The following is a 26,319-nucleotide window of genomic DNA, read 5'->3' on the forward strand; positions in this document are numbered from 1 at the left end:
AGAGGGTGATCCCAGCAGCTTTCTTGTTAATTCAGGCTTCTGAGGTTTCTGCCTTAGGGGTGGCAAAGAGAGGGAAGGCAGGATGGACAGATGGAGAGCTAGTTGGACCAACCATATGGAGGTTTTTACACAGGCCTGAGAAGGATGGTGCAGCCACCAGAGTGGACGCCATCTGCATGCATCGCCCTGACCCCAAAGGCCCTGGATTGGACAGAGAGCAGCTGTACTGGGAGTTGAGCCACCTGACCCATGGCGTCACCCTGCTGGGTCCCTACACCCTGGACAGGGACAGTCTCTACGTCAATGGTGAGCCCCTCAGACTTGAGATCACACTCAATGTCTTGCCCTTAGAGGCTTGGCTGTGTGCTCTGGGTGTGTTGATTCAGATCTTGGCTTCATGGTTTCTTCTTTTTTAAAAAGAAAATATGTTTATCTATTGCCTATGCTGGGTCTTTGCTCTGTGGGCTTTCTCAAGTTGAGTTGAGCGGGGGCTACTCTCTAGTTGAGGCTTCTCGTTGCAGTGGCTTCTCTTGTTGGAGAGCACAGGCTCTAGGGCACACGGGCTTCAGTAGTTGCGGCACTTGGGCTCAACAGTAGTGGCTCCCGGGCTTTAGAGCACAGGCTCAATAGCTGTGGCATACAGGTTTAGTTGCTCCAAAACATGTGCGATCTTCCCGGACCTGGGGTCGAACCCATGTCCCCTGCACTGGCAGGTGGATTCTGTATCACTGAGACACCAGGGAAGCCCCTCATGGTTTTTTTAATCTTGAATCCACCCTCAAGACCTTCTCTCCTGATGAGAGGATGCTGATGGGGAATCCTTGATGGCCTCTACCCCCTGAAACCCCTTTTATTGCACCAGAGTATCCTTGACTCATACTGGGTCCCCACATCTCCCTTAACCTTGTTGCACTAACTGCCCCTCCCCACCGTTCACCATACCATGAGCTACACTCAGGACCTCCTCCTGGTTCCTTGCGGGGGTCACTGCAGACCGCGTGCCCTGGGCTCATGACATACATTTTAGATCACCTGTCCTCCTACCCGGTATGGGGAGGGTTTGAGCTTGTCTCAAACCAGCCTGCACCTTTGGTTTGTTCCCTCGTTCACAGCATTTCTGGAGAAACATTGAGGGATCAGACACTCAGACAGGGTGAGGGGGAGAGACGGCAGAGGGATAAACAACAGATGACCTGATTCAGAGAGTCCCCCCAGGACTGTCCTGCTGATCCAATGGTTAAGACTTCACCTTCTAATGCAGGGGGTGAGGGTTCGGCCCCTGGTCAGGGAGCTAAGATCCTGCATGCCTTGTGGCCAAAAAGCCAAAACATAAGACAGAAACAATATTGTAACAAATTCAATAAAAGACTTTAAAAGTGGTCCACATTTTTTTTTAGTCTATTAAAAAATCTCTCTGTTTTCATTGCATTCTCTAAGGTTTGTCTATACGGTCTACACTTTGAGGGTGCCCCATGAACACTACTTAAATAAATCGCTGTTATAGTGACTCGGTCCCTAAGTCATGTCCACCTTTTTTGCAACCCCATGGACTGTAGCCTTCCAGGCTCCTCTGTCCATGGGATTTCCCAAGCAAGAATACTGGAATGGGTTGCCATTTTCTTCTCCAGGGGATCCTCCTGACCCAGGGATTGAACCTGTGTCTCCTGCTTGGCAGGCAGATTCTTTACCAGTGTGGGTATTAAATAAATCTATTAAATAAATAGATTCATAGAAACTCAAATTCTTGCCCCAGATTCTTGCCACTCCCACCCCACCATCCTTATACCTTGATCTTTTGTCTCCTTCTCTTTCTGCAGGCTATACCCATCAGGCCCTGAACTCCACCCCCAGCAGTGAGTAGTAATTTGTGGGCCCTAATGTCCCATTGCTTTGGGGCCCATCCTTCCTCCCTGTTATCCTTAGTCCATGTACCCAGAGGTGGAAGGAACCAAGAAATCTCTGGACTTTCCCTACTTTCACTCTCCAGCTGGGAAAAGACAAGCCCGGTACAGCCCTTAGGCTGAACAGGAAAAGGATCTTAAGGTTCCATGATGGGCCCTCCTTGATTAGAGAAGCCCTCTCTACTGCTATATTTGCCTTGCTGTGTTTTCCTCTCAGTTGCCACAACCTCTACCATCTTCCCAGCGACTTCTATGGCCCCCATCTCAGTATCTACTGGTAGGAGCTTCCTCTCTGCACTTTTTTCCTGCAAAGATCTTGGCCACTTGGTCACTGGAGATCATAATACTCATTCATTCATTCATTCATTTGATAAGTATTTATTTAGCACTTACTATGTAAAAGGCCCCGGTGATACAGCAGCAAAGAGAATAGAAAGGGCTAGTCTTAGATGGCCTTCCAACATGAAAGACAGAGACTAAAGATGTGAATGTGCAAGTAAATATTGAATTATAATTAGCATTATCATGGGTGAGATTTGGTGGTGAGAAGAGTTGGTTCTTTCAGGGAATTTAGTTTTTATTTCCAGAAAAGAAAGGAATAGCATGAGCTACAAGTATAGCTGTCTCACAGGTCCTGGTCAGGGACTTAGGCAGACTCTGGCTCGATCAGAGGCCAGCTTCCCATTCCTGGCCTCCAACTGACCCAGAGTAGATTTCAATACCACCCATTGACCCGACTGAGAGTCTGAGATATCATTATCTCTGGCTTGCTTGAATCTCTAGATACTCATCAGCTAGGGCATCCGAAGGAGTTCTCACCACTGACTACTCAGGCCAGAATGAGTGGTCACTACAGGTGGTTCTTGCCAGTGGTCCTAAGTGGAGGGGTTAGGAGCACAGATTCCTGGACCACACAGCTGGATTCATTCTATGCTCTGCCATTTATAGATTAAATGGCTTGGGGCAAATTACTTAACCTCCCTTGAGTTTTTACATCTGTAAAATGGGGATAAGAATACTATCTCCCTCCAAAGGTTTTGCCTCAAGAAGTAAATGAGTTAAAACGTAAGGAAGGTACTTACAACAGAGTCTTAACCATAAAAATGCAATGCAAGCATTTCTTCAAACAAAATTTTAAAAACAATAAGTAGATGAATCTCAGAAAAATAATTGTTTCTTTAAAAAAAGCTCAAAAAAAAAAAAAAAAAAAAACAACAACAGGACATCTGTCTGGAATTTTAGTTAACTGAAGAGTCAGATATGCTTGCATCCTGCCTATGGATATATTGGGTTGGCCCCAAAATTGTTTGGGTTCTTCTGTTATAGCACATGGACAGACCCGAAGGAACTTTTGGGCCAACCCAATATTTACTCTTTAGTGCACTTTTTCACAACTATCCCCAGTGCTTCCAGTGGGGGCGATGTCTGGGATCTCCCTGTGGAAACTACCCATGCTGGAGGAAGACCCTCCCCAGTTTTGAGGACATGTACATGGGATGACCCATGCCCCAGCTTATTGAGCATAGGGTAAGCTCAGTGGATATCTCTCGCAAACTCCTACTACAGTAGCCAGCCCTGCCCTGGTGCCATTCACCCTCAACTTCACCATCAATAACTTGCTCTATGTGGAAGACATGCATCGCCCTGGTTCCTGGAAGTTCAACAACACGGAGAGAGTCCTGCAGGACCTGGTGAGAGCCCCGCCCACTTCACTCCTGCCCCGCCCACCAAACACAAGCCCCACCTACCTCACCCTTGCTCCCACGGATGCCAGCCACACCCATATCACATCTGCCCGTCTCCCAACCCTCACACTTCCTATTCTCCCTCTCCCTCCTCTATAGCTCAGACTCTTGTTCAAGAACACCCGTGTGGGCCACCTGTACTCAGGCTGCAGACTGACAGCACTCAGGTAAGACCTTGGCGTTGGCAGCCAGAGCTGCCTCAAGTGCTCCCAGACCCAAGGAGTTTGACCTTCCTCCTTCCTGTCTTCCCTGTATCCTCAGCTGAGGTGGTATTCAGGAGTCACCGACTTAAGGACCAAGGACTTCCCCCAACAGGCCCCAGATTCTGCAGACTATCAGCAGGATTGAGCCCCTAGCCTGGTCATCCTTCTGAATTCCTCCCCTCTCCTCCCCTTGACCAATGAGGGCATTTCCTTTAGGTTTTCAATTCTATCCTGATGATTTCTCTCAAGAGAAACATGCCTTCTTAACCTGCTTTAATCCCAAATTCCAGCTGTTCACCTATCCAGCTCTTCATCTGTCTCCAGTGTGAGCTCTCTTGTCCCCATCCCAGAAAGAAGCAGGCTTCAGATTTGCAATTTAATTGAAATACTTCCTCCCCCCAACACCAACTCTGCTTAAAGTCCCAGGTTGGCTGGAAGTCTGTGCTCTCAGAAAATCTAAGTCTGACTTCTCACCTCTCTACCAGCCTTCCCATTTCCCCTGGCCCCTTCCTGTCCTATCCCCAGAGATCTCGATACCCTCCCTTACTCCTAGAGTTTCCATTTACTGTCAACCTCCTCTCCTGCTGCTCTTCCCAGGCCTGAAAAGAATGGAGCGGCCACTGGAGTGGATGCTGTCTGCACCCACCGCCCTGATCCAGTGGGCCCTGGGCTGGACAGAGAGCAGCTGTATTGGGAGCTGAGTCAACTGACACACGGTGTCACCCAGCTGGGCCCCTACTCCCTGGACCAGGACAGTCTCTACGTCAATGGTGAGGGTCTGCCATCCTTTTTATTTATTTTGTTTCTGCTGGGTTTTGTTGCCGTGCAATCTCTAGTTGCAGTGAGGAGGCTACTCTCTGTTGTGGGGTGTAGGCTTCTCATTGTGCTGGCTTCTCTTGTTGCGGAGCATGGGTTCTAGAGCATGTGGATTTCAGTAGTTGTGGTGCATGGACTTAGTTGCTCCTCAGCATGTGGAATTTTCCTAGACCAGGGATTGAACCCATGACCCCTGCATTGGCAGGCAAATTCTTAACCACTGGACCACCAGGGAAGACCACCATCATTTTTTTAATGTTTGCATTTCATGAGGCCCCACATTCTCCCTATCCTTTCTTCACTTTGACTCATCCTTCCCCCTCTTCTCCCTTCCTCCCCCTACATGTGTAGGATACAACCACCAAACTCAGCTCACCACGCCTAGCAGTATTAAGAGGCCTCAGAAGTCTCTATAACCCTCTGTCTGAATCCCAGCCCTTGGGAAGAGAAGAGTCCAGGAGCCCATTGCCTCCTCTCCCTACCCCCATTTCCCTCCAACCCTGGGAAAACAGAGACCAATACCCACCAAAGTCCCAGGTGTAGCCCCTTCCTTCCTGGATTCCCCAAGATGATGAGGTCCCCAACCCAAGCACTTGGGATGTTTTCTCCCAGCTTCTGTGATGACAGTGCCTCCATCAGTGGTGAGGGGCTATGTTGGGGGTGGGTCTCTTCATCCCCACTGGGTGGGCTCTGCTGCAGAAGGGTTCTGCACTTCCACTGCGGACTCATGTTTCAAAGTGCTTAGGGCTCACCTTGGTCTTCCCAGGTGGCTCAGTGGTAAAGAATCCATCTGCAATTCAGGAGACTCGGTTTCAATCCCTGGGTCAGGAAGGCCCCCTGGAGGAAGAAATGGCAACCCTCTCCAGTATTCTTGACTGAGAAATCCCACAGACAGAGGAGCCTGGCGGCTACAGTCTATGGGATCACAAAGAGTCCAACATGACTTACTGACTAAACAACAACAGAGCACACCTTTGTCTCTCTGGAGACCGAGGGCAGTAGTAGACTTTGATCCCTTCCCGGTGAGCACGCGGTCTTCCTTTTAACGACTCAGAGCCATATTAGTCCAGCTGCCATCTCTCCAATGGCCAAGCTGTCTCTTCATTAAACATCTCTCCATCCCCTTTCTCATCGTCTCACCCCTTCTTTACAGGTTACTCCCATCGGACCTCAGCCACCACTGCCAACAGTGAGTATTTCTATGTGCCTATAACCACCTCCCTTCCCCTGAAAAACAGGAGTTGTTTAACCAGCCAACCCTTCCCTCCTGTTACAGCCCTCTGGATGGTAGTGGCCCAGAGGACCTGCATAGCAAACGTGGACTGAATTGCAGGTGGCAAGAGTCACCTCTCCTCCCCTCCCCGATACACACAACTGAGGATGGTGCCCTGACTGCAGGCTACACGGGGCAGAGAAGGACACATTTTTTGTTTCTTTGTTTTTACTTTTTTTACCTTTTTATTTTGTATTGTAGTGTAGCCGATTAACAATGTTGTGATACTTTCAGGTGGACAGCAAAGGGACTCAGCCATACACATACATGTATCCATTCTCTCCCAAACTCCCTTCCCATCCAGGCTGCCACATAACATTGAGCAGAGTTCCCTGTGCTATACAAGTAGGTCCTTGTGGGTCATCCATTTTAAGTATAGCAGAGTGTACATGGCCATCCCAAACTCCCTGACTATCCCTTCCCCCATCCTTCCCCCTCACCCCTGCAACCATTAAGCTTATCCTCTAAGTCTGTGAGTCTCTTTCTGTTTTGTAAGTTAGTTCATTTGTATCATATCTCTTTAGATTCCACCTGTAATGGATGTCATGATATTTCTCCTTCTCTGTCTGACTTACTTCATTCTGTGTGACAATCTCTAGGCCCATCCATGTTACTGCAAATGGCATTGTTTCATTCTTTTTCATGAATGAGTAATATTCCTGTGTGTGTGTGTGTGTGTGTGTGTACACACATCTTCTCTATCCACTGCTAAAAGAGGAAGGAAAGTTATGACCAACCTTGACAGCATATTGAAAAGCAGAGACATTACTTTGTCAACAAAGGTCCATCTAGTCAAGGCTATGGTTTTTCCAGTGGTCATGTATGGATGTGAAAGTGGACTGTGAAGAAGGCTGAGCACCAAATAATTGATGCTTTTGAACTGTGGTGTTGGACAAGACTCTTGAGAGTCCCTTGGACTGCAAGGAGATCCAACCAGTCCATCCTAAAGGAGATCAGTCCTGGGTGTTCATTGGAAGGACTGATGTTGAAGCTGAAACTCCAATACTTTGGCCACCTGATGCGAAGAGCTGACTCATTTGAAAAGACCCTGATGCTGGGAAAGATTGAGGGCAGGAGGAGAAGGAGACAACAGAGGATGAGATGGTTGGATGGCATCACTGACTCCATGGACATGGGTTTGGATGGACTCCAGGAGTTGGTGATGGACAGGGAGGCCTGGCGTGCTGCGGTTCATGGGGTCACAAAGAGTTGGACACAACTGAGTGACTGAACTGAACTGAAAAGAAGCACATTTTAATAACTAGAACCACCACCACTGCCACTATTTCTTTACAGATGTACCACTCTCAATTTCATTTCTGGTGTCTTTTTCCTCTGCTTGGACCTCCACATTCTTCCTAGTGTCTTCTCTGGCTCCATCCTCCAAACCTACAGGTAGAAAGGCTCTTACTGGTACCCAAGGCATTTTTACAAAATCATTCCCACAAGATCACTTCTTCCTTCATTGCTTACTCACCTTCCCTGAGTGAACACATCCATTTCCATGGATCTTAAGGGCCATCTGGCTGCTTAGGGTCCAGTTGTTCAGAATCTAAACCCTGAGTCCAGTCCCAACCACACAGCAGCTCCCAACCCTGGGTTCGCCCAGCTGCCAGACATCACACGGCCTCTTGGTCTCTGACCCTTAACATCATCATCCTCTCCCAAACTTGTTCCTTCTCCCCATCACCAAAGGTAGGGACATGAGTGCCAGCTTAGGCCCTCCCTCTTGCTCACCACCCACATCCGTCCATCACAAAATCATCTCCTTTTGGAATGTCTTGAGAGTCTTTCCTTTCCCTGCATCTGCATTGCTTAATCTTTCTTTGGGCCACCAGCATTTGGATACTGCAGTCATTTCCACACTGGCTTCCTACAGTTTTCCCCCCAGCAGCTGCAGTGTCCCTCCCAATGAGCCTCTGTCCATATAATTCCTGTCTTTTATTATTTATTTTTGGCTGTGCTGGGCCTTCCCTGCCACTTGCAGGCTGGATCTAGTTGCAGCGAGCAGGGGCTCCTCTCTAGTTGCGGTGCACAGGCTTCTCACTGTAGTGGCTTCTGTGGCTGTGGAACATGGACTTCAGGTGCTCGGGCTTCTGTAGTTGCAGCACACAGGCTCAGTATTGAGGTGCATGGGCTTATTTGCTCTGTGGCATGTGGAGTCTTCCTGGGCAAGGGATCAAACTCCTGTCCTCTGAATTGGCAGGTGGACTTTTAACCACTGGACCATCAGGGGAGCCCTAATTCCTCTCTTGTGGACAATCTTTGGATGGCCCCATCTGGTCTACAAATCAAGTCCAGACCCTTGTCCCGCATAACCACTGCCCCAGTTTTCTGGGCTCAGAGGATCCCTCCAGTCTCACACCTACACTCCCCCATGGCCAATGCACTTCATTCTGAGTGTAATTGTTCTGCCGTCCTGCCAGGACTATAGCCACGCTGTTCCCTCTGCTTAACACTGCTCCGTTCCTATTCACCTAACTCTTACTCATAGGTTTGGTTACACTTAAAATAATGCTTCCTCTAAGAATCTTTCCCAGTCATTGGCTGGGTGACCATCCTGGAATTGCACACCATCCCCCACCCCCAGCTTCCCCTGCAGCATAATGACCTGCTCACTCCACTGGCCACAATGAAAGACTTTGCCCTACTCATCTTTTTTTAATATTTTATTTATTTGGCTGCATCAAGTTTTAGTTGTAGCATGTGAACTCCCAGTTGTGGCACACCAGATCTAGTTTCCTGACCAGGGATTGAACCCCGTCCCCCTGCATCGGTAGTGTGGAATCTTAACAACTAGACCACTAGGGAAGTCCCATGCCCTATTCATCTTTGGGCACGCAGAGTCCAACACAGAACCTCACACACACTAGGTATTCAATAAGTGCTCACAGAATGAATGAACGAAGGTTCCTCATGTCTTGGCAATTCCAGAATGTTCTCTCCTTCAGCTTGAGAAGCCCACAGCTTTCCTTAATCTGCTTCTGGTGCCTTGAGTAGAGTTCCCTCTGCTGTACAGTTGGTTCTCATTAATTATCTATTTTAATAACACAGTAGTGTATTATGGGCTTTCCAGGTGGCCCTAGTGGTAAAGAACCCGCCTGCCAATGAGGGAGATGTGAGAGATGTGGGTCTGATCTCTAGGTCAGGAAGAACTCCTGGAGGAGGGCATGGCAACCCACTCCAGTATTCTTACGTGGAGAATCCCATGAACAGAGGATTCTGGTGGGCTGCGGCCCATAGGGTCTCAAAGAATTAGATACGACTGAAGCAACTTAGCACACACAGGGTGTATATGTCAGTCCCAGTCTCCCAGGAAACCTTGGCCATGACTGTGGCCCCAACTGGACATCCTTCTCTTCCTCCCCTACTGCAGCCACTGACCTTCACCTGGTGTCCTTCACCCTGAACTTCACCATCACCAACATGCACTACTCGGAGGACATGGGGCGCCCATCTTCTCCGAAGTTCAGCACCACCGAAAGGATCTTACAGCACCGAGTGAGACCCTTGGACGGCCTCTGTTAGGTCCACCTTGCCCCTGTGTATCCTCTCATCCCTTCGGCTCATCTCCCTCTCTTTCCCCACCAGCTCAGGGTCTTGCTCAATAAGACCAGTGTCGGCCCCCTCTATGCTGGCTGCAGGCTGGAGTTGCTCAGGTGAGACTCCCTCAGATGGAATGATTCATCCGGTCAGTGGACCCTCTTGCACTGGGCGCTGGACTCAGTGGCTAGGCATGTCCCTGGAAGTACTGAGCTCCAGTGCCCACCATAACCCCTCATGCCTTCTTCATGCCCAGATGGTACTATGCTCCATGCTTGGAAACAAGGCATCATTGTTATTTACAGAATCTGTATGATATTTTGTTTCAAATGAAAGCTGTCCTCTGCGAAGAAGTGGGATAATCAGTGCAAATTCCTATCTGCAAATTCCTTTTTTTAAAGAAATCGATTTATTTATTTATGCTTTCATTTATTTTCGGCGTTGCTGGGTCTTCGTTGCTGCGCAGGCTTTCTCTCGTTATGGCTAGCTACTCTCTAGTTGTGGTGCATGGGCTTCTCTCTGTGGTGGCTTCTCTGGCTGTGGAACTCGGGCTCTAGGGTGCGCTGGCTTCAGCAGTCGTGGCACACAGGCTTTGTTGCTCTGCAGCATGTGAGATCTTCCGAGACCATGGATCAAACCCATGTCCCCTGCATTGGCAGGCAGATTCTTAACCACTGGATCACCAGAGAAGTCCCTCTTTTTTTTTTTTTTGGTCACATCGCATGCATGATTTTAGTTCCTCCACCAGGGATTGAACCCAAGCAGGGCAGTAAAAGTACCAAGTCCTAACCCTGGACCACCAGGGAACACCCCTTCAAATTTCTAATTAAAACATTTTCTGTCCTGAGTTGCTAGGGGCTGGTCTCAGATGAAAGACACTTAGGAGAACCCCTGCAGCCGTCCAAGCTAATGCCTTCAGCATCTCCCTTAGCCTCCTCCCTTTCACACCTAGACAGCCTCCTCCGTAGTACTCCACGTTCCTACATCTTTTCTTCTCTAGGCCCGAAAAGAGGGGAGCAGCCACTGGAGTGAATGTAGTCTGCAGCCTCCGCTCTGACCCCGCAAGACCCGCACTGAACAAACAGCAGCTGTACTGGGAACTGAGCCGTGAGACAGACAGCATCACCCAACTGGGCTCCTTCAGTTTGGACCGAAATAGCCTCTACGTGAATGGTGAGGGACTGTTATAGCCATGGTCTATCAAGAGGAGGGGGACTTGAGTTGCCATTGTTTTCATTCTTCTAAAGGGAGCTCTGATCCGTCTTTTTCTCCTTCTGGTCTGGGTTGTCTTCATTATGATGAAGTAATAACTTGGTTCTGCCCAATCTTGTTGCCTGCTTGCTTCTTCTTGAACATCACTCCACCACCTCTTCTTCTCTGCTTTCCCCACATAGGTCCCTAAATCCACCCTCTTCTTTAATCTTTTTTTTAATGTATAATATTTTTTATTTTATTTTTTGTATGAAAGTGAAAGTGTCTATCATTCAGACATGTCCGATTCTTTGCAACTCCATGGACTGTAGCCTGCCAGGCTCCTCTGTCCATGGAATTCTCCAGGCAAGAATACTGGAGTGGGTTCTTCAGGGGATCTTCCCAACCTAGGGATCGAACCCAGATCTCCTGTATCGCAGGCAGATTCTTTACCATCTGAGCCACTACTTTTGCTTAATTTTATTTTTCTAATAGCAATAATGACATTAATCCATTAAAATGCTTCAAATTCTCAATAACATGTTTTCAATTTTTCCTTGAAATAACTTCCTTCGTTTTTTTTTTTTTTAATTGGGGTTTCCCTGGTGGTTCAGTGATAAAGAATCTGCCTGCCAGTGCAGGAAATACAGGAGAGAGGGTTCGATCCCTGGGTCAGGAAGATTCCCTGGAGAAGGGAATGGCAACCGACTTTAGTATTCTCACCTGTAAAATCCCATAGAGGCCTGGCAAATCCCAGAGGGGCCTGGAAGGCTGTAAAATCCTGGAGGGGCCTGGCAGGCTACAGTCCATGGGGTCACAACGAGTCAGACATAAATGAGCATGCGTGCACATAATTGCTTTACAATGTTGTGTTAGTTTCTGCTGTACAACAGTGTGAATCAACTGTCAGCATACATACCCCTCCTCCTTCCTAAGCCTCCCACCCCGCCCCCATCCCACCCATCTAGGTCATCACAGAGCACTGAGTTGAACTCCCTGTGCTATACAGTAGCTTCCCAGTTCGGTTCAGTTGCTCAGTCATGTCCGACTCTTTGCAACCCCGTGGACTGCAGCATTCCAGGCTTCCCTATCCATCACCAACTCTCGGAGCTTGCTAGCTAGCTATTTCATACATAGCAGAGTATATAAGGGCTTCTCAGGTGGCGCTAGTGGTAAAGAACCTGCCTGCCAATGCAGAAGACATAAGACATGTGGGTTCAATCCCTGAGTCAGGAAGATCTCCTGGAGGAGGGCATGGCATCCCACTCCAGTATTCTTGCCTGGAGAATCCCATGGGCAGAGGAACCTGGCGGGCTACAGCCCATAGGGTCACACAGAGTCAGATGCGACTGAAGCAACTCAGCACACACACACAGTGTATAGACGTCGATGCTAATCTCCCAATTCATCCCACCCTGTCCTTCCCCGCTGTGTCCACGTGTCCTTTCTCTATGTCTCTGTCTCTATTCCTGCCCTGCAAATAGGTTTATCAGGGCCATTTGCTAGACTCCCCATATATGCGTTTATATACAATATTTGTTTTACTCTTTTTGACTTAATTAATTCTATATGACAGTCTGAAAGAGAAGAACAAATACCATATATCCCTTAATCTTTTATGTTCACCCCAATGCTGATTCAGCTTCTCTCATCTTCTGTCTGCAGGTTACACCTATGCAGCCCTGGCCCCCACTACCACCAGTGAGTATGCCTGGCCTGGATTTCCTGGCCCGCCTCCACTTTGGGGTTGGAAAGCAGTTTTTCTCCTTCACCCTCTGTCCTACATGAGGGAAGCTTCTGGAAGGTCCTTACCTTATCCCTTCTCTCTCTCCTGATTCCTGGTGGGAAGTTCCCGCCCAGGAGGTTTTAGACACATTTATGTTCAACCACCCGGCTTCCCTCATGGCTCAGCAGCAAAGAATCTGCCCACAATGCAGGATTCGTGAAGTCAATCCCTGGGTCAGAAATATCCCCTGGAGAAGGAAATGGCAACCCACTCCAGTGTTTTTTGCTGGAGAATTCCATGGACAGAGGAGCCTGGTGGGTTACAGTCCATGGGGTCACAAAGAGTTGGACATGATTGAGTGACTGAAAAACAACAGCGTTATCCCACTATATTCTGACCTTCATATGGCTTGCATTTTAATTCTCCTAACACCATCTCCCTAGTACTCTTTTTTTAATATTTTATTTATTTATTTGACTGCTTCGGGTGCTGGTTATGCCATGCAGGATCTTTAGTTGTAGCATTCAGGACCTTTTTTTAAGTTGCATATGCAGGATCGTTTTTTAGTTGCAGCATGCAGACTCCTAGTTTTGGCATGTGAGATCTTAGTTCCCTGACAAGGGCTCGAACCCAGGTCCCATGCATTGGGAATCTTAGCCACGGGACCACCAGGGAGGTCTCCAGTCACCTTCTGAGGAACTGAGACTGGGACTTCAACATATGAATGGGGGGACAATTCATTAAAGTATATACACTCTATACCTTAATTCTCCATACAGTCATGTGATTTTGCTCCATTTTACAGTTGAGGAAACTAGACTCAGAATCCCAAGCTACACAGCAGATAAATAAGAAAACCAAGAGTTCATGCAATTCCAAAACTCATGTTGTCATTTCTTGCTATTTATAGTGAGTTTATCTCAAAAGACATGCTGATTTTTGGTGCACACCTATTATGTTCTAGTTCATGGACCAGACAATAATAGGTGTTCACCAAAATGCATTCCCAGCAAATCCTGTAATGAGGACCTTGTAGGTTTTCAAGAATCTACCGCCCTTGTCTTTCTCAGTCGCTAAGTCATGTCCAACTTTTTGTGCCCCGTGGACGGTAGCCTGCCAGCCTCCTCTGTCCATGAGACTTTCCAGGCAAGAATACCAGAGTGGATTGTCATTTTCTCCTCCAGGGGATCTTCCCAAGCCAGGGATCAAATCCGTGTATCCTGCATCTCCTGCATGGCAGGCAGATTCTTTACTATTAACACATCAGGGAAACTCACCCTTGCCTTAGGAGTGTGTTATTTCAACACACCCAAACTGTCCTTGGGTCCGTCACTGATCAAAGAAGTGATGAGTGGAAGGAGAGAGAGAGAGAAGATGGATGAGCTGATGAAAGGCAGAAAGATGAATGGAAGAAGGGAAAGTGAAGGGGAGGAGGGAGGATGTATAAACAGATGTGAGGAGGGAAATAGGAATGAATGGAATGAAAGGACGGATGGATGGAAGAAAGGAAATGATTGAAGGAGGGGGGAGCAAGGAAAGATGGATGGAAGAAAGCAGGGAATGAAGGAAAGAGGGACAGAAGGATCATAGAAGGAGAGAAGAAGGGGAAGAAGGAAGGGAAAGTGAGGTAGGAAAGAAGGATGGATGAGTGGATGGATGGATAAGTGGATGGATAGAAGAAAGGAAGGATAAAAGGACAGGTGTACGGATAGGTGGGTGGAAAAAAGGAAGAAAGGATAGAAGGAAGAAGAAAGGACAAATGTTTGGGAAGAAACATGGAAGGAAAGGTGAGCAGAAGGAAAGCTGGAAGTAGTCATACATAGAAAGGAGTGGAGGGAAAGGAGGAGAGAGAAGTAAAGTTTTATCCCAGAGAAAAGTTTTCGCTTAATCACTTAGCTCCTGCTGTGCTTATCTAGTCTAGAGTCAAGTCAAGGGGTCTCTCGTCTCACTTGCATCATACATTCCTTTATTCTACTCCTCTTGGGGTGTATACAAGTCACCCCAACTATTGATCCATCTGTTCCAGGCACTGTGCTTAAATGTCTTACAAAAATTAACTTGTTGAAACTTCATAACAACCTTTGAAGCAGGAGTCATTATTATATTATCTTACACATCAGTCCACTGAGATGCTGAAAGGTTGGTTATAGCTGCTAGACTGTTGGGTTTTTTTAACCAATGCATAAAAGATTGGCACACCTGGCTGTAAGGGGAGGAGAAAGAGAAAGAAATATACACACACACACACACACACACACACACATATATATATATGGGAAGATATGTATATTTATTTATATATTACATAATATACAATATATTAACTACATGTTTACATAGTATACATTCACTTATAAATTTATATTTAAATATAAATATATGTGCATAGAGAGAGAGACAGAGACAGAGAGTTGGAAAGCAGAGAGACTATGACAGATGTCTGGGGTCATCAGTGCCCTTTTCTCCTGGGAAAGGACAAAGCCACCAGTGTTTTCACAGAGCCCTCCACGCCTACATAAGGGTGCAAAAAATGAGTCCCCAAATCATTAAGCCAACCCTCACTGGTTGCTGGAGCCATCACATCAGCAAGTGACCTTCAGGTTGATTGGGAAGAAGACACAGGACCCTTGGAAGCCCCACCTGGGTGGACACTGGGACCCAAGCTCCCAGTGAGCCTGGACTCTCTCTCTACCTACTGTAGCTGGGGAGGTCAGTGAGAAGCCCTTCACGCTGAACTTCACCATCGACAACCTGCGCTACTCTGCAGACATGGGTCACCCAGGCTCCCACAAGTTCAACATCACAGATACCCTCATGCAGCACCTGGTGAGATGCCTCCTTTCCCGTTCACCCCATCGTGCCCTTCCTGTGGACCGACACCCACATGTGACCACCAATGGCTCTCTCCTTTCTCTCCAGCTCAGCCCATTGTTCCAGAGGAGCAGCCTGGGTGCCCGGTATGCGGGCTGCAGAGTCATCTCCCTAAGGTGAGAACACCCCCACCATCCCCACCAGTGGCACGCCACCTAAGGACGTGGACTCCTGGCTGTGGGAGCTGCTCCCAGAGGCAGCAGGCTATCCTTGGAGGGTCCTATTCTACATCCATTTTTTTCACATTACATTATTAATTTTTAAAAATTGTGATAACATAATTTTGTTTGTTGTTGTTATCATTGTTTTAGTCCCTAAGTCATGTCCAACTCTTTTGTGACCTCATGGGCCATAGCCCTCCAGGCTCCTGTGTCCATGGGATTCTCCAGGCAAGACTACTAGAGTGGGTTGCCATTTCCTTCTCCAGGGGATCCTCCCAACCCAGGGATGGAACCCATGTCTCGTGCTTTGGCAGGCAGGTTCTTTGCCACTGAGCCACCAGGGAAGCCCAATAACATAAATAATACAGATGTAAAATTAGCCTTTTTGGCCATTTTTAAGTGTACAATTCAGTGATATTGATTACATGCACAATGGTGTGCTGACATCATCACTGTCTACTCCCAAAACTTCTCATCACCCTGAGCAGAAACTCCGTGTCCACTGAGCAGTTAATCTCACTTCTCCTGGTCGGTCTGTGACCTGTTGGTATGGGTGAAGTACTTTTCATTCATATTTTCATTCAACTGACACTGATGGTACAGCCTCTGAGGCAGGTGGTACTCTGGGTGGCAGGCAGTAGACCTGCCCACATCTAGTCAATAAAACTGATACCTAGTAGCAGAATAAATATCTAAGTAAGGTGATTTCAAAGGCAGTGAGAGCATAAAGAAATAGAAATGGGAGAGCAGTTTTCCAGGTGGCTCAGTGGTAAAGACTCCTCCTGCCAAGCAGGAGACACAGGCTCAATCCCTGGGTTGGGAAGATCCCCTGGAGCAGGAAATGGCAACCTACTCCAATATTCTTGCCTGGAAAATCCCATGGACAGAGGAGTCCGGCAGGCTGCGATCCATAGGGTCTCAAAGAGTCGGACACGACTAAAGCGACTTAGCACACACACACACACACATGAATTTATACTGTCCTTTTAAGGAAGATGAATGTTTTCTTTCCTTTTTTCCTTTTGTGTGTCATTTTATTTTCATCTTTTCTAGTTTTATTGAGTTGTAATTGATATATACCACTGTATTATTAATAGTTTAAAGTGTACAACATAATGATTTGATATATTTGTATATTGTAAAATAATTATTACCACAATACATTTAGTTAACACCCATCAAGACATAATTACATTTTTCTTCTTGTCACAAGAACATTTTTTTAGCATGTCTTTCTTTAGCACTAGACACCTAGTTCTCAGCATTTATGGAGGTGTAAATGCCACTGCAGGCATACATTTTTTTTAAGAAGTTGGTTTTTAATTGAAGGATAATTGCTTTACAATATTGCACTGGTTTCTGCCATACATCAGCATGAATCAGCCATACATAGGTATACATATACATATGTATACATACATAGGTATAAGTATACATATGTATATAGGTATACATATGTCCCTTCTAGGTAGTCACAGAGCACTGGTTTGAGCTCCCTGAGTCATGCAGCAAATTTCCACTGGCTATCTGTTTTGCATATTGTAATGTGTATGTTTCCACGCTACTCTTTCCAGTCATCCCACCCTCTCCTTCCCACTCTATGTCTGTTGTCTATGTGTGCATCTCCATTGCTGCCCTGCAAGTAGCTTCATCAGTACCATCTCTCTCGATTCCACGTATACATGCATGCATTTTTGAAGTGCTGGTTTTGCAAGAACCTTTTTTAGGGTCTAGTGTATCACATTTTGTAGGAATGGTCTCATCAAGGATCAAGGGATTCAGGGGCTAAACAACTCTAAACCCTTCTAATCTCTCCCTACCATAGCTGTTGCTGCTAAGTCGCTTAAGTCGTGTCCGACTCTGTGCGACCCCATAGACGGCAGCCCGCCAGGCTCCCCCATCCCTGGGATTCTCCAGGCAAGAACACTGGAGTGGGTTGCCATTTCCTTCTCCAAGTTCCTATTAAATGAATATCTACCATATGTCAAATTGATTTTTTTTAATTGTAAAATACACATCACATGAAACTTACATCTGAACCATTTTAAGTGTATAGTTCAGTCGTTGTTGTTTAGTTGATAAGTCATGTCCGATTCTTTTGCGACCCCATGGACTGCAGCCCACCAGGTTCCTTTGCCCATGGGATTTCCTAGGCAAGAATACTGGAGTGGGTTGCCATTTCCTTCTCCGGGGATCTTCCCAAACCAGGGGTTGAACCTGCATCTCCTGCATTGGCAGGTGGATTCTTAACTCCTCAGCCACCAGGGAAGCCCATATAGCTCAGTGGTGTTACATACATTCATATTGCTGTGCAAACAGGCTCCAGAACTCACAAAACTGAAATTATCCCCATTAAACATTAAACAACAGCTCTTCATTTCCATCTACCCCTGAATGTTGACAACCACCATTCTATTTTGTCTCTATGAACTTGATGACTCTGGGTACCTCATAGAACTGTACATTATACAGTATTTTTGTGTGTGTGACTGGCTTAATTCATTTAACATAATGTTCTCAAGGTCCATCTGTGCTTCAGCGTTTGCCGTAATTTCCTTCTTTTTTAAGGCCAGATAACATCCCACTGTATGGATGAACCATATTTGAAAATCCGTTCAGCAGGACTTGTGTTTTCACACAGAGCAGGCAGTGTGCTAGGTACGGGGGGCTCCACAGGACAACAGTGAACTAGACTGTCCTTTCCCTGACCTCATGGAGGTCACCATCCGGAGGTAATAGGGACAAATAACATATGCTCACATAGAAGATAGCCAGGGTTGTGATTCGACAAGCATGGGATATTGTGGGAGCCTGAATGGAAGCTGACCCAGTCTGGGAGACTTCTTGGAGGAGGATGAAGTATGTAAGTGGCGACCTGAAGGATGATCAAGAAATTACATAAGTAAAAAATGAAGGGGAGAAACTTACAGGCAGAAGGGACTGCATGTGCAAAGATCCTAGGGTGAGAGAGCATGACTAGGTGAAGAAACTAAGAATGGTTCAAAAAGGCTAGAACACAGAAAGTGAGGTATATGTGGTGACCATATAAATAAGTGCCAGGTGGACTGCATCTCCCAAAGGCCAACCTCTCCTTCCGCAGGTCTGTGAACCATGGTGCCAAGACAGGTGTGAACATCCTCTGCACCTACCGGCAGTCCCCCAGCGGCCCCGGTCTGCTGGCCAAGAAGGTGTTCCATGAGCTGAGCAGACAGACCCACGGCATCACCCGGCTGGGTCCCTATTCTCTGGACAAGGACAGTCTCTACCTCAATGGTGAGTGGTTCTCAGCCCACTTCACTGGGTCCACACCCTAACTCCAGAAGAGTCTCTATTAGCTAGTCAGTTCTCCAGGGGAAACCTTGAGACAGACTCTGGTGTGAATCTTGACTCCACACTGAACTCACACAGCCACCCTGCAAACCTGGTCCTTGATCAAACCCATTTTAGAGGCAAAGAAACCGAGGTTCTGAAAGATTATGTAATTTCCAAGTGGGTGTGGCTTGAGAGTGGCAGAGTCAGGGTACAAGACTATTTTCAGGATCCAAAATTGTGCTCCATTCTATACATTTAACTCATAGAAGAATCTTTCTAGGGACTTCCCTGGTGGTCCAGTGGTTAAGGCTCCATGCTTCCAATGCAGGGGTCATGGGTTCCATCCCTGGTCAGGGAACTAAGATCCCACATGCTGAGGGGCATGGCCACAAAAAAAAAAAATCTTTCTAGGGAAGACTTAGAGAAAGAATAGCTCATATCTGTTTCCTTTCCCCACTTCTCACTTTCTTTTTTAATACACCATGCTTAAATAAGATCAATTCCAGGAATACAAAGATGGTCCAACGTATACGAGTCAATCAATGTAATATAACATACCAACAAAGGAAGGATAAAAATCCCATGATCAATTCATGATCAGAAATGCAGAGAAGGCACTCAACAAAATTCAACGCCCATTCACAACTGAAGACCCCATCAAAGGGTACGGAGGGAACACATCCCAACACAACAAACCCATCTATGACTAACCTATAGCCAACATCACAGTCAATGGTGAAAGGCTGAAAGCCCTTCCCCCAATGCCAGAAACAACGCAAGGATGCCCACCCTCACCACCTGTACCCAACATAGCACTGGAGTTCCTGCCACAGCAATCAGACAAGAAAAAGAAACAAAAGACACACAAACCAGCAAGGAAGAAGCAAAACCATCACTACTCACAAATGACATAGCATCTAATTCTACATTCTACATCAGTTTGGGGTAATTTTTTTTAAGTTATTGACCTCCTTTATTTCTTCCTTTTATTTAGTGATTTAAAACATCATCATTTTATTTAAATGTGCAACTGGAATGATTAAAAATTTTGCTTATTTATACATATATATACATATGTCCACTTTTTAAAAAATTATTTTCCCATATAGACCCATTCCAGAGTATTGAGTAGAGTTTCCTGTGTCCCACTCCTCACTTTTGACCAAGATGGGCCTCTCTCTTGGATGGGGCCTCTAGCCAGGAAGGAAGGCAGGAACTCTGAACATCTAGGAGGTCCAAGCTTCAGACACACTGGGAATGAGCCTCAAATCCAGAAAGAAACAGCATTTGAAAGGGTGACCCTTAAGGGGGTCCCTGATGGTCAGTGCACAGCTGTGATGAAGTTGACTGAAATTATACTCTGGTTCCCTTGTCTGTCCCCGGCCTGGGAATAGAGTTTGACAACTCACACTTTCTTTTCACCATTGCCCCATCAGGTAGGCAGGGAGACATCCTGGTCCTTTATGACGCTCATTTTATTCTTTTCTTTTTGGCCATACTGTGCAATATGTGGGATCTTGGTTCTCCAAACCAGGAATCAAACCAGCACCCCCTGCATTGGAAGCATGGAGTCTTAATCATTGGACCACCAGGGAAGTCCCACAATTAATTTCTAATCCAAAGGTCAGGAAAGCCTTAATTGTGGAGATGACATTTAAGTCTGATCCTAGAAGATGCATGGATACTCACCTGGTACAGAAGGAATGACATCCAGAAAGGAACCCCATGTGGACAAAGGCAGGGATACCCGGGCTTGTTTCTCCACCTCCCCTTAACGTGTGGCTTTTTTGCTTCCAGGTTATAATGAACGTGGTCCAGATGAGCCTCCTACAAGTAGGTATCTTTTCATCCACTGTCCATTTCAGCCTTCAATGGTCTTTAACCTAACTTTTCTTCTCACTGACAAAGGGAGCTTGCCTCAAACTCAGGTTGTGTCTCCTGAGTGCGGACAAAGTGTCAGTGGGAGAAAGGATGATGAGTCCTTGGTCTCTTTTTGGGACCCACAGCCATGGTATTGGCTCTCCAAATTTTCCACACCCTTCTGGGTTGGAGGAAGAAATTGAATGAGCATTCCCTACAGTAATAAGGGTTGAGGTCATATAATGACCTTGTAGTCTCTGCTTCCTAATAACAAAATCTTTTATAGGAGAGGCAGAAGGGGTCATAGTGTCAAGGTGCAAGCTCCAGTGGCTACTCAGCGGTTTGGCCATATCGGTCCATTCACGCTTGTAGTGATCACTTCACCTATCTTTTCACCAATCCTTTCTTCCATCCTCCCAGTTATACCTGCTCTCCAACCTCTTCCTCCCTTCCCCCTTCCCTCCCTTTCTTCCTTCCATCCATCCATCCATCTATCCATTCATCCATCCAAACATCCTTCTGCCTATACACCTGTTTTTCCTTCTTTCCTTCTGCACTTCCATCTGTCTCTCAACTTTTCTTCCTTGTGTTTATCCTTCCTTCCTTCTCTTTGATCCTCCTTTTGTCCATTCTTCTTCTGATCATCCAGGTATCCCATCCATCTGTCCATATTTCTGCCCTTCCATCTGTCTGTCCTCTTTGTTCAGTCTCTCTGTTGTTTACCCACTCTCTTGGGTTCATTTCATTCACAGGTTTGTTCATCCCTCTACTTACCCAATGATTCCTTTGCTCTCACTCATTAATGGTAAACCTATGAATGGTTGTGCTTGGACAACCACTTATACAGCCCAGGTGAGCCTGGGGGGCTTCTCCAAGTCTGGGAGTGGGCTCTGTTCCTCCCTAATACCTCCCCTTTCCACAGCTCCCGCACCAGCTACCACGTTCCTTCCTACTTCACCATCACCTGTGCAACCAGAATCCACCACAGGTATCGGAGGCCCCTTTTCCTGCCCAAGAGAAGCTCTCCAGCCCCACATATCCACCGGCCAATTGTAACATAGGAGCTGGGAGGCCAGGGTGTGCAATTCTGGCTTTAGGGCAATCATGCTTTTATCTCAAAGATTATACCAACAATTCAGTCTGATGCTGGCCCTCATGGAGCCCCCACTCTTGTGACTAACAGACTATTATAATGTATGTCTTGGGGAAAGGCCCCTGGCACAATAGTCAGGTTTTTATTTAAGAAAATTTCTTCTACTGTTCAGTGTAGAGAACATCCGTTAGTAAGGGCATGCAGTGAGGCTGCTGGGGTGTCAGTTCAGGTCAGAGAAGATAAAACCTGAGCTGTGACAGGAATGGAGAGAGGGGATGTATGCAGGAACTGTTCTGCAAGTACAACTGGTATTTAGAAGGGAAAGGGTTTCTGGAGAAACTTTCATATGACCTGAGTCTTTAAGTAAAAGTAAGAGCCATCCAGGCAAATAGGGAATGAAAAGTTTTTCTGGCTGGTGGGATTCCATGAGCAAAAATGTCAGTGGTCAAAAACAGCATAGCGTATGGGGAGAACTGAGAGGGATTTGGTTTGCATGAAGTTTAAAGCTTAAGCTGGAGTAGATGGATCCCTTAGTTGCTCAGTCACACTGACTCTTTGTGACCCCAGGGACTGTAGCCCACCAGGCTCCTCTGTCCATGGAATTCTCCAGGCAAGAATACTGGAGTGGGTAGCTATCCCTTCTCCAGGGGTTATTCCAGACTCAAGGACTGAACCTGGGTTTCCTGCATTTCAGGCAGATTCTTTACTGTCTGAGCCACCAGGGAAGCCCTGGTGTAGATGAAGTAAATGGACACATTCAGCTAAAAGGTTGGCAAGAACCAGATTAAGAAGGACTTTGAGTGCCAGATCAAAAAAGTTGAACTTCGTGCTGAAGGCCATAGGGAGCCACAAGTGGTCCTAGAACAGTGGTGACAATAGTCAGGTTTTTATTTAAGAAAATTTCTTCTACTGTTCGGTGTAGAGAACATCCGTTAGTAAGGGCATGCAGCGAGGCTGCTGGGGTGTCAGTTCAGGTCGGAGAAGATAAAACCTGAGCTGCGACAGGGATGGAGAGAGGGGATGTATGCAGGAACTGTTCTGCAAGTACAACTGGTATTAACTGGAGATGAGGGAGGAGGAGCTGAACAGATAACACTGGTTTTGACTTGGTGGGTGGTAGTGCTACTGGAAGACAACCAATTACAATGAATATGGAACTCTGATGTGGTTCCAGGTCAGCTCTCAGTGGTAACCATCTATCCCCCTCTCTTATCGCAGCTATGGGATACAACCTGAAGGCCCTCACACTTAACTTCACCATCACCAACCTTCCATACTCATCAGACATGAGCAATGGCTTCGCCATGTTCAACTCCACCAAGATGATCCTGCATCGCCTGGTGAGATGCTGGTCCCAGCAACCACTGGTGGGATCACTCCCATGTATCCTCTGCCCCAGTGCCTGTCCTTTCTGCTCATCATCTTTCTCCTGTCTCCCCAGCTTGGATCCTTGTTCCAGAAGAGCAGCCTGGGCCCCTTCTACTCAAGTTGCAGACTGATCTCCCTCAAGTAATTCCTTTTCCTGAGTATTTGCCAGTAAAGAACACTTTTGGTGTCCACCCCTCTCTGTCTTCCCACTGACCTCTCATTTGCTTCTCCCTCTTCTGGGCCCCACACCCAGAGGTTTCAAGACTTGTCTTTTGAGTTCCCACCTCCCTCTCCCTAGACCTGAGAAGGATAGTGCAGCCACCAGCGTGTATGTCGTCTGCACCTACCACCCTGACCCCATGGGCCACAGGCTGGACATAGAGCAGCTTTACTGGGAGCTGAGCCAACTGACCCATGGTGTCACCCAGCTGGGCTTCTACACTTTGGTCAAGGACAGCCTCTTCATCAATGGTGAGTGTTTATGCTGAATTTGTATTAACAGCGATCACTACTTGTCCCTGTTCTGTTTTATTTCCTCTTGAACAAGTCAGCCCAAATTCTGTCTGGGGAGCACCTTCCAAACCTCCATGGGATTGGTCTTCCTTGTCAGTTCAGGAAAGTAGCATGACATTCTTTGACCAAATGAATGTCAATGAATTTTCATTCAAAACCAAAATGTCTACCCATGGGATCTCTTGGGACTGAAGTTCAATGCAAGGTTCTTCCATGGCAGTGGTTCATACCTGGAGGTGATTTCTGCCCCACTGAGAGATACTCAGCAGTGTCTGGAGACATTTTTGATTACCACAGTAGGGGAGGGTGCTCCTGGCATCTAGTGGATAAAGGCCAAGAATGTAACCAATATCCTTCAATGCACAGCAGACCCTCACCACCAAGAATTATATAGCCTCAAATTTCAGTGGTTCTGAGGATGAGAAACCCTGCTGGACATGGTCCCATTGTTCCTAGCTGAGCACCAAACCAACACTTATCACATGCATGCGTGCTCAGTTGCTTCAGTCACGTCTGACTCTTTGCGACCCCATAGACTGCAGCCCGCCAGGCTCTTCTGTCCATGGGATTCTCCTGGCAAGAATACTGGAGTGGGTTGCCATGCCCTCCTCCAGGGGATCTTCCCATCTCAGGGATTGAACCCAGGGCTCTTATGCATTGGCAGGTGGGTTCTTTGACTAGCACCACCTAGGAAGCCCAATACTTATCACACTTTGCAGCAATTATTTAATGGTTCAAACTCTACAGAATTAGTGTTTGTTTAACATGGCACTGGATCCTGTTCTTAATATGTTGGTACCTTGTAATACCCAATGAATGAGTGAACAAATGCAAGTTGAGTATCTCAGTCCTAATATTTGGGGATCCATTGCAATTCACATTCATTCATTCAACAAACTCATATGCATGACCATTCTGTACCAAGCCATATTCTGGGCATGGAGATAGAATACACAAGTTCTAATCCTGAAAAAGTCATAATCAAGGGAATTAAAGATTACTTAGGGACACAAGTAAGGTAAGTCAGAAAGACAAAGGCAAATACCATATGATATAACTTATATGTGAAATCTAAAATAGGACACAAATGAAAGTATGTATGAAACAGAAACAGACTCGCAGGGGACAGACTTACGGTTGCCAAGGGGAGGGGAATGGGGGAGAGATCCAGTGGGAGTTTGGTTCGCAGATGCAAACTATCATATATCGAATGGGTAAACGACAAGATCCTAGTTTATACCACAGGGAACTATATTCAATATCCTGGGACAAACCATAATAGAAAAGAATGTGAAAGATATATATATAACTGAATTACTGTGCTGTACAGCAGAAATTGGGCTTCCCTGGTGGCTCAGCAGTAAAGAATCTGCCTGCAATGCGGGAGACCTGAGTTCGATCCCTGGGTCAGGATGATCCTCTGGAGGAGGGCATGGCAACCCAGTATTCTTGCCTGGAGAATCCCATGGCCAGAGGAGCGTGGTGGGCTAGAGTTCACAGGGTCGCAAAAAGTCAGACACGACTGAGGCGACTGAGCACGCACGCATGCACAGTAGAAGTTAACACAATATTTTAAATCAACTACATTTCAATAAAATAAACTTAAAAAAAATACTACTTGGGGACACAGAAAAGGCAGAGACACTATTATTAACAGGGTGCCATGGGAGTGCAGAGGCAGGGCAAGTCAAGGAGTGCTTCCTGGAGGAGGATATTATGTGCCTGAAACTATACTAGGCACTGGACATGACAAGAACAAGACAGATGAGTGCCTGCTCTTATTGAGCTCCATCTCAATGGGCTCCTGAAGTAGGAATAGGAGTTTTCCTGGAAAAGAGGGGGGTGGAAGAGCATTCCAGGAAGCAGGAACTGCATAAGCTCAAGCAGAAAAGCTCAGCTCAGGAGATTTCTTATAAAATTCCAGTTTTCCTCCTCTATGGGGTGACTTTCCATTCAAGAACCCCTACGGTCTCCAACACATGGACCTGATTTTGATTATGATGGTAGTAGGTAAGGTGTCCCCTGGGCCAACATGTCTCTATGCTAAAAGCTGAGTCTTTGTCGGTCTTTTCTTCCTCTCTGTGGCTCCAGGCTATGCACCCCAAAGTTTATCTATCCAGAGGGAATACCAGCTAAATTTCCACATAATCAACTGGAATCTCAGCAACCAAGACCCCACATCATCAGAGTACATCGCCCTGCTGTGGGACATCAGTGACAAGGTGGGGGTCTTTCTCGCCCCTCCCATCTCTCCTTACCCTGAGTGCCCCTCTCATTCCTCAGTCTGACATGCACCTATTTTTCTAAGCTATTCCCCTTCCATGTTTATTATTATTATATTTTATTTTTCGTTGTGCTAGGTCTTCATCGCTGCACTCGGGCTTTCTCTAGTTGCGGCAGGTGGGGGTTACTCATTGTCATGGTGCACGGGCTTTTCACTGCGGCGGCTTCTCTTGTTGTGGAGCACAGGCTCTTGGTGTACAGGCTTCAGTAGTTGTGGCTCCTGGGCTCCAGAGCACGGGTTCAGTAGTTGTGGCGTAGTCTTAGCTGCTCTGCAGCATGTGGAATCTTCCCTAACTGGGGATCGAATCCATATCCCTTGCATTGGCAGGTGAATTCTTATCCACCAGAGAAGTCCTGCCCTGCATCTATTAAGTAATTGTTTCAACTCTTCCCTTTACCTACATGTTCTAGGTTATTTCAGATTCCAGAGTTGGTACCCTAGCTGCTGCCCCACTTTTCA

General features: G+C 46.7%; 1 protein-coding gene across 7 annotated transcripts in view; it reads left to right on the forward strand.

Moving 5' to 3' along the window:
- The window catches only part of LOC113895973 (mucin-16-like), a 118,165-nt gene that overhangs the window by 77,735 nt on the left and 14,111 nt on the right, over positions 1-26,319 (forward strand). For 3 of the 7 annotated variants that reach the window (XM_027547844.1, XM_027547845.1, XM_027547849.1), the window contains 18 exons: positions 134-306; positions 1,818-1,853; positions 3,468-3,592; positions 3,746-3,813; positions 4,447-4,619; positions 5,819-5,854; positions 9,315-9,439; positions 9,530-9,597; positions 10,482-10,654; positions 12,338-12,373; positions 15,100-15,385; positions 18,531-18,703; positions 20,540-20,575; positions 21,525-21,590; positions 22,914-23,035; positions 23,137-23,204; positions 23,362-23,534; positions 25,668-25,798. In XM_027547844.1, coding sequence (XP_027403645.1) covers positions 134-306; positions 1,818-1,853; positions 3,468-3,592; positions 3,746-3,813; positions 4,447-4,619; positions 5,819-5,854; positions 9,315-9,439; positions 9,530-9,597; positions 10,482-10,654; positions 12,338-12,373; positions 15,100-15,385; positions 18,531-18,703; positions 20,540-20,575; positions 21,525-21,590; positions 22,914-23,035; positions 23,137-23,204; positions 23,362-23,534; positions 25,668-25,798 — 2,068 coding nt within the window. Of the gene's footprint in view, positions 1-133; positions 307-1,817; positions 1,854-3,467; positions 3,593-3,745; positions 3,814-4,446; positions 4,620-5,818; positions 5,855-9,314; positions 9,440-9,529; positions 9,598-10,481; positions 10,655-12,337; positions 12,374-15,099; positions 15,386-18,530; positions 18,704-20,539; positions 20,576-21,524; positions 21,591-22,913; positions 23,036-23,136; positions 23,205-23,361; positions 23,535-25,667; positions 25,799-26,319 lie in introns of those variants that run through there. The other 4 variants (XM_027547846.1, XM_027547847.1, XM_027547848.1 and 1 more) reach the window with 3 other exon arrangements.

Source organism: Bos indicus x Bos taurus, chromosome 7 (assembly GCF_003369695.1).
Source record: "Bos indicus x Bos taurus breed Angus x Brahman F1 hybrid chromosome 7, Bos_hybrid_MaternalHap_v2.0, whole genome shotgun sequence".
Taxonomy (NCBI): domain Eukaryota; kingdom Metazoa; phylum Chordata; class Mammalia; order Artiodactyla; family Bovidae; genus Bos; species Bos indicus x Bos taurus.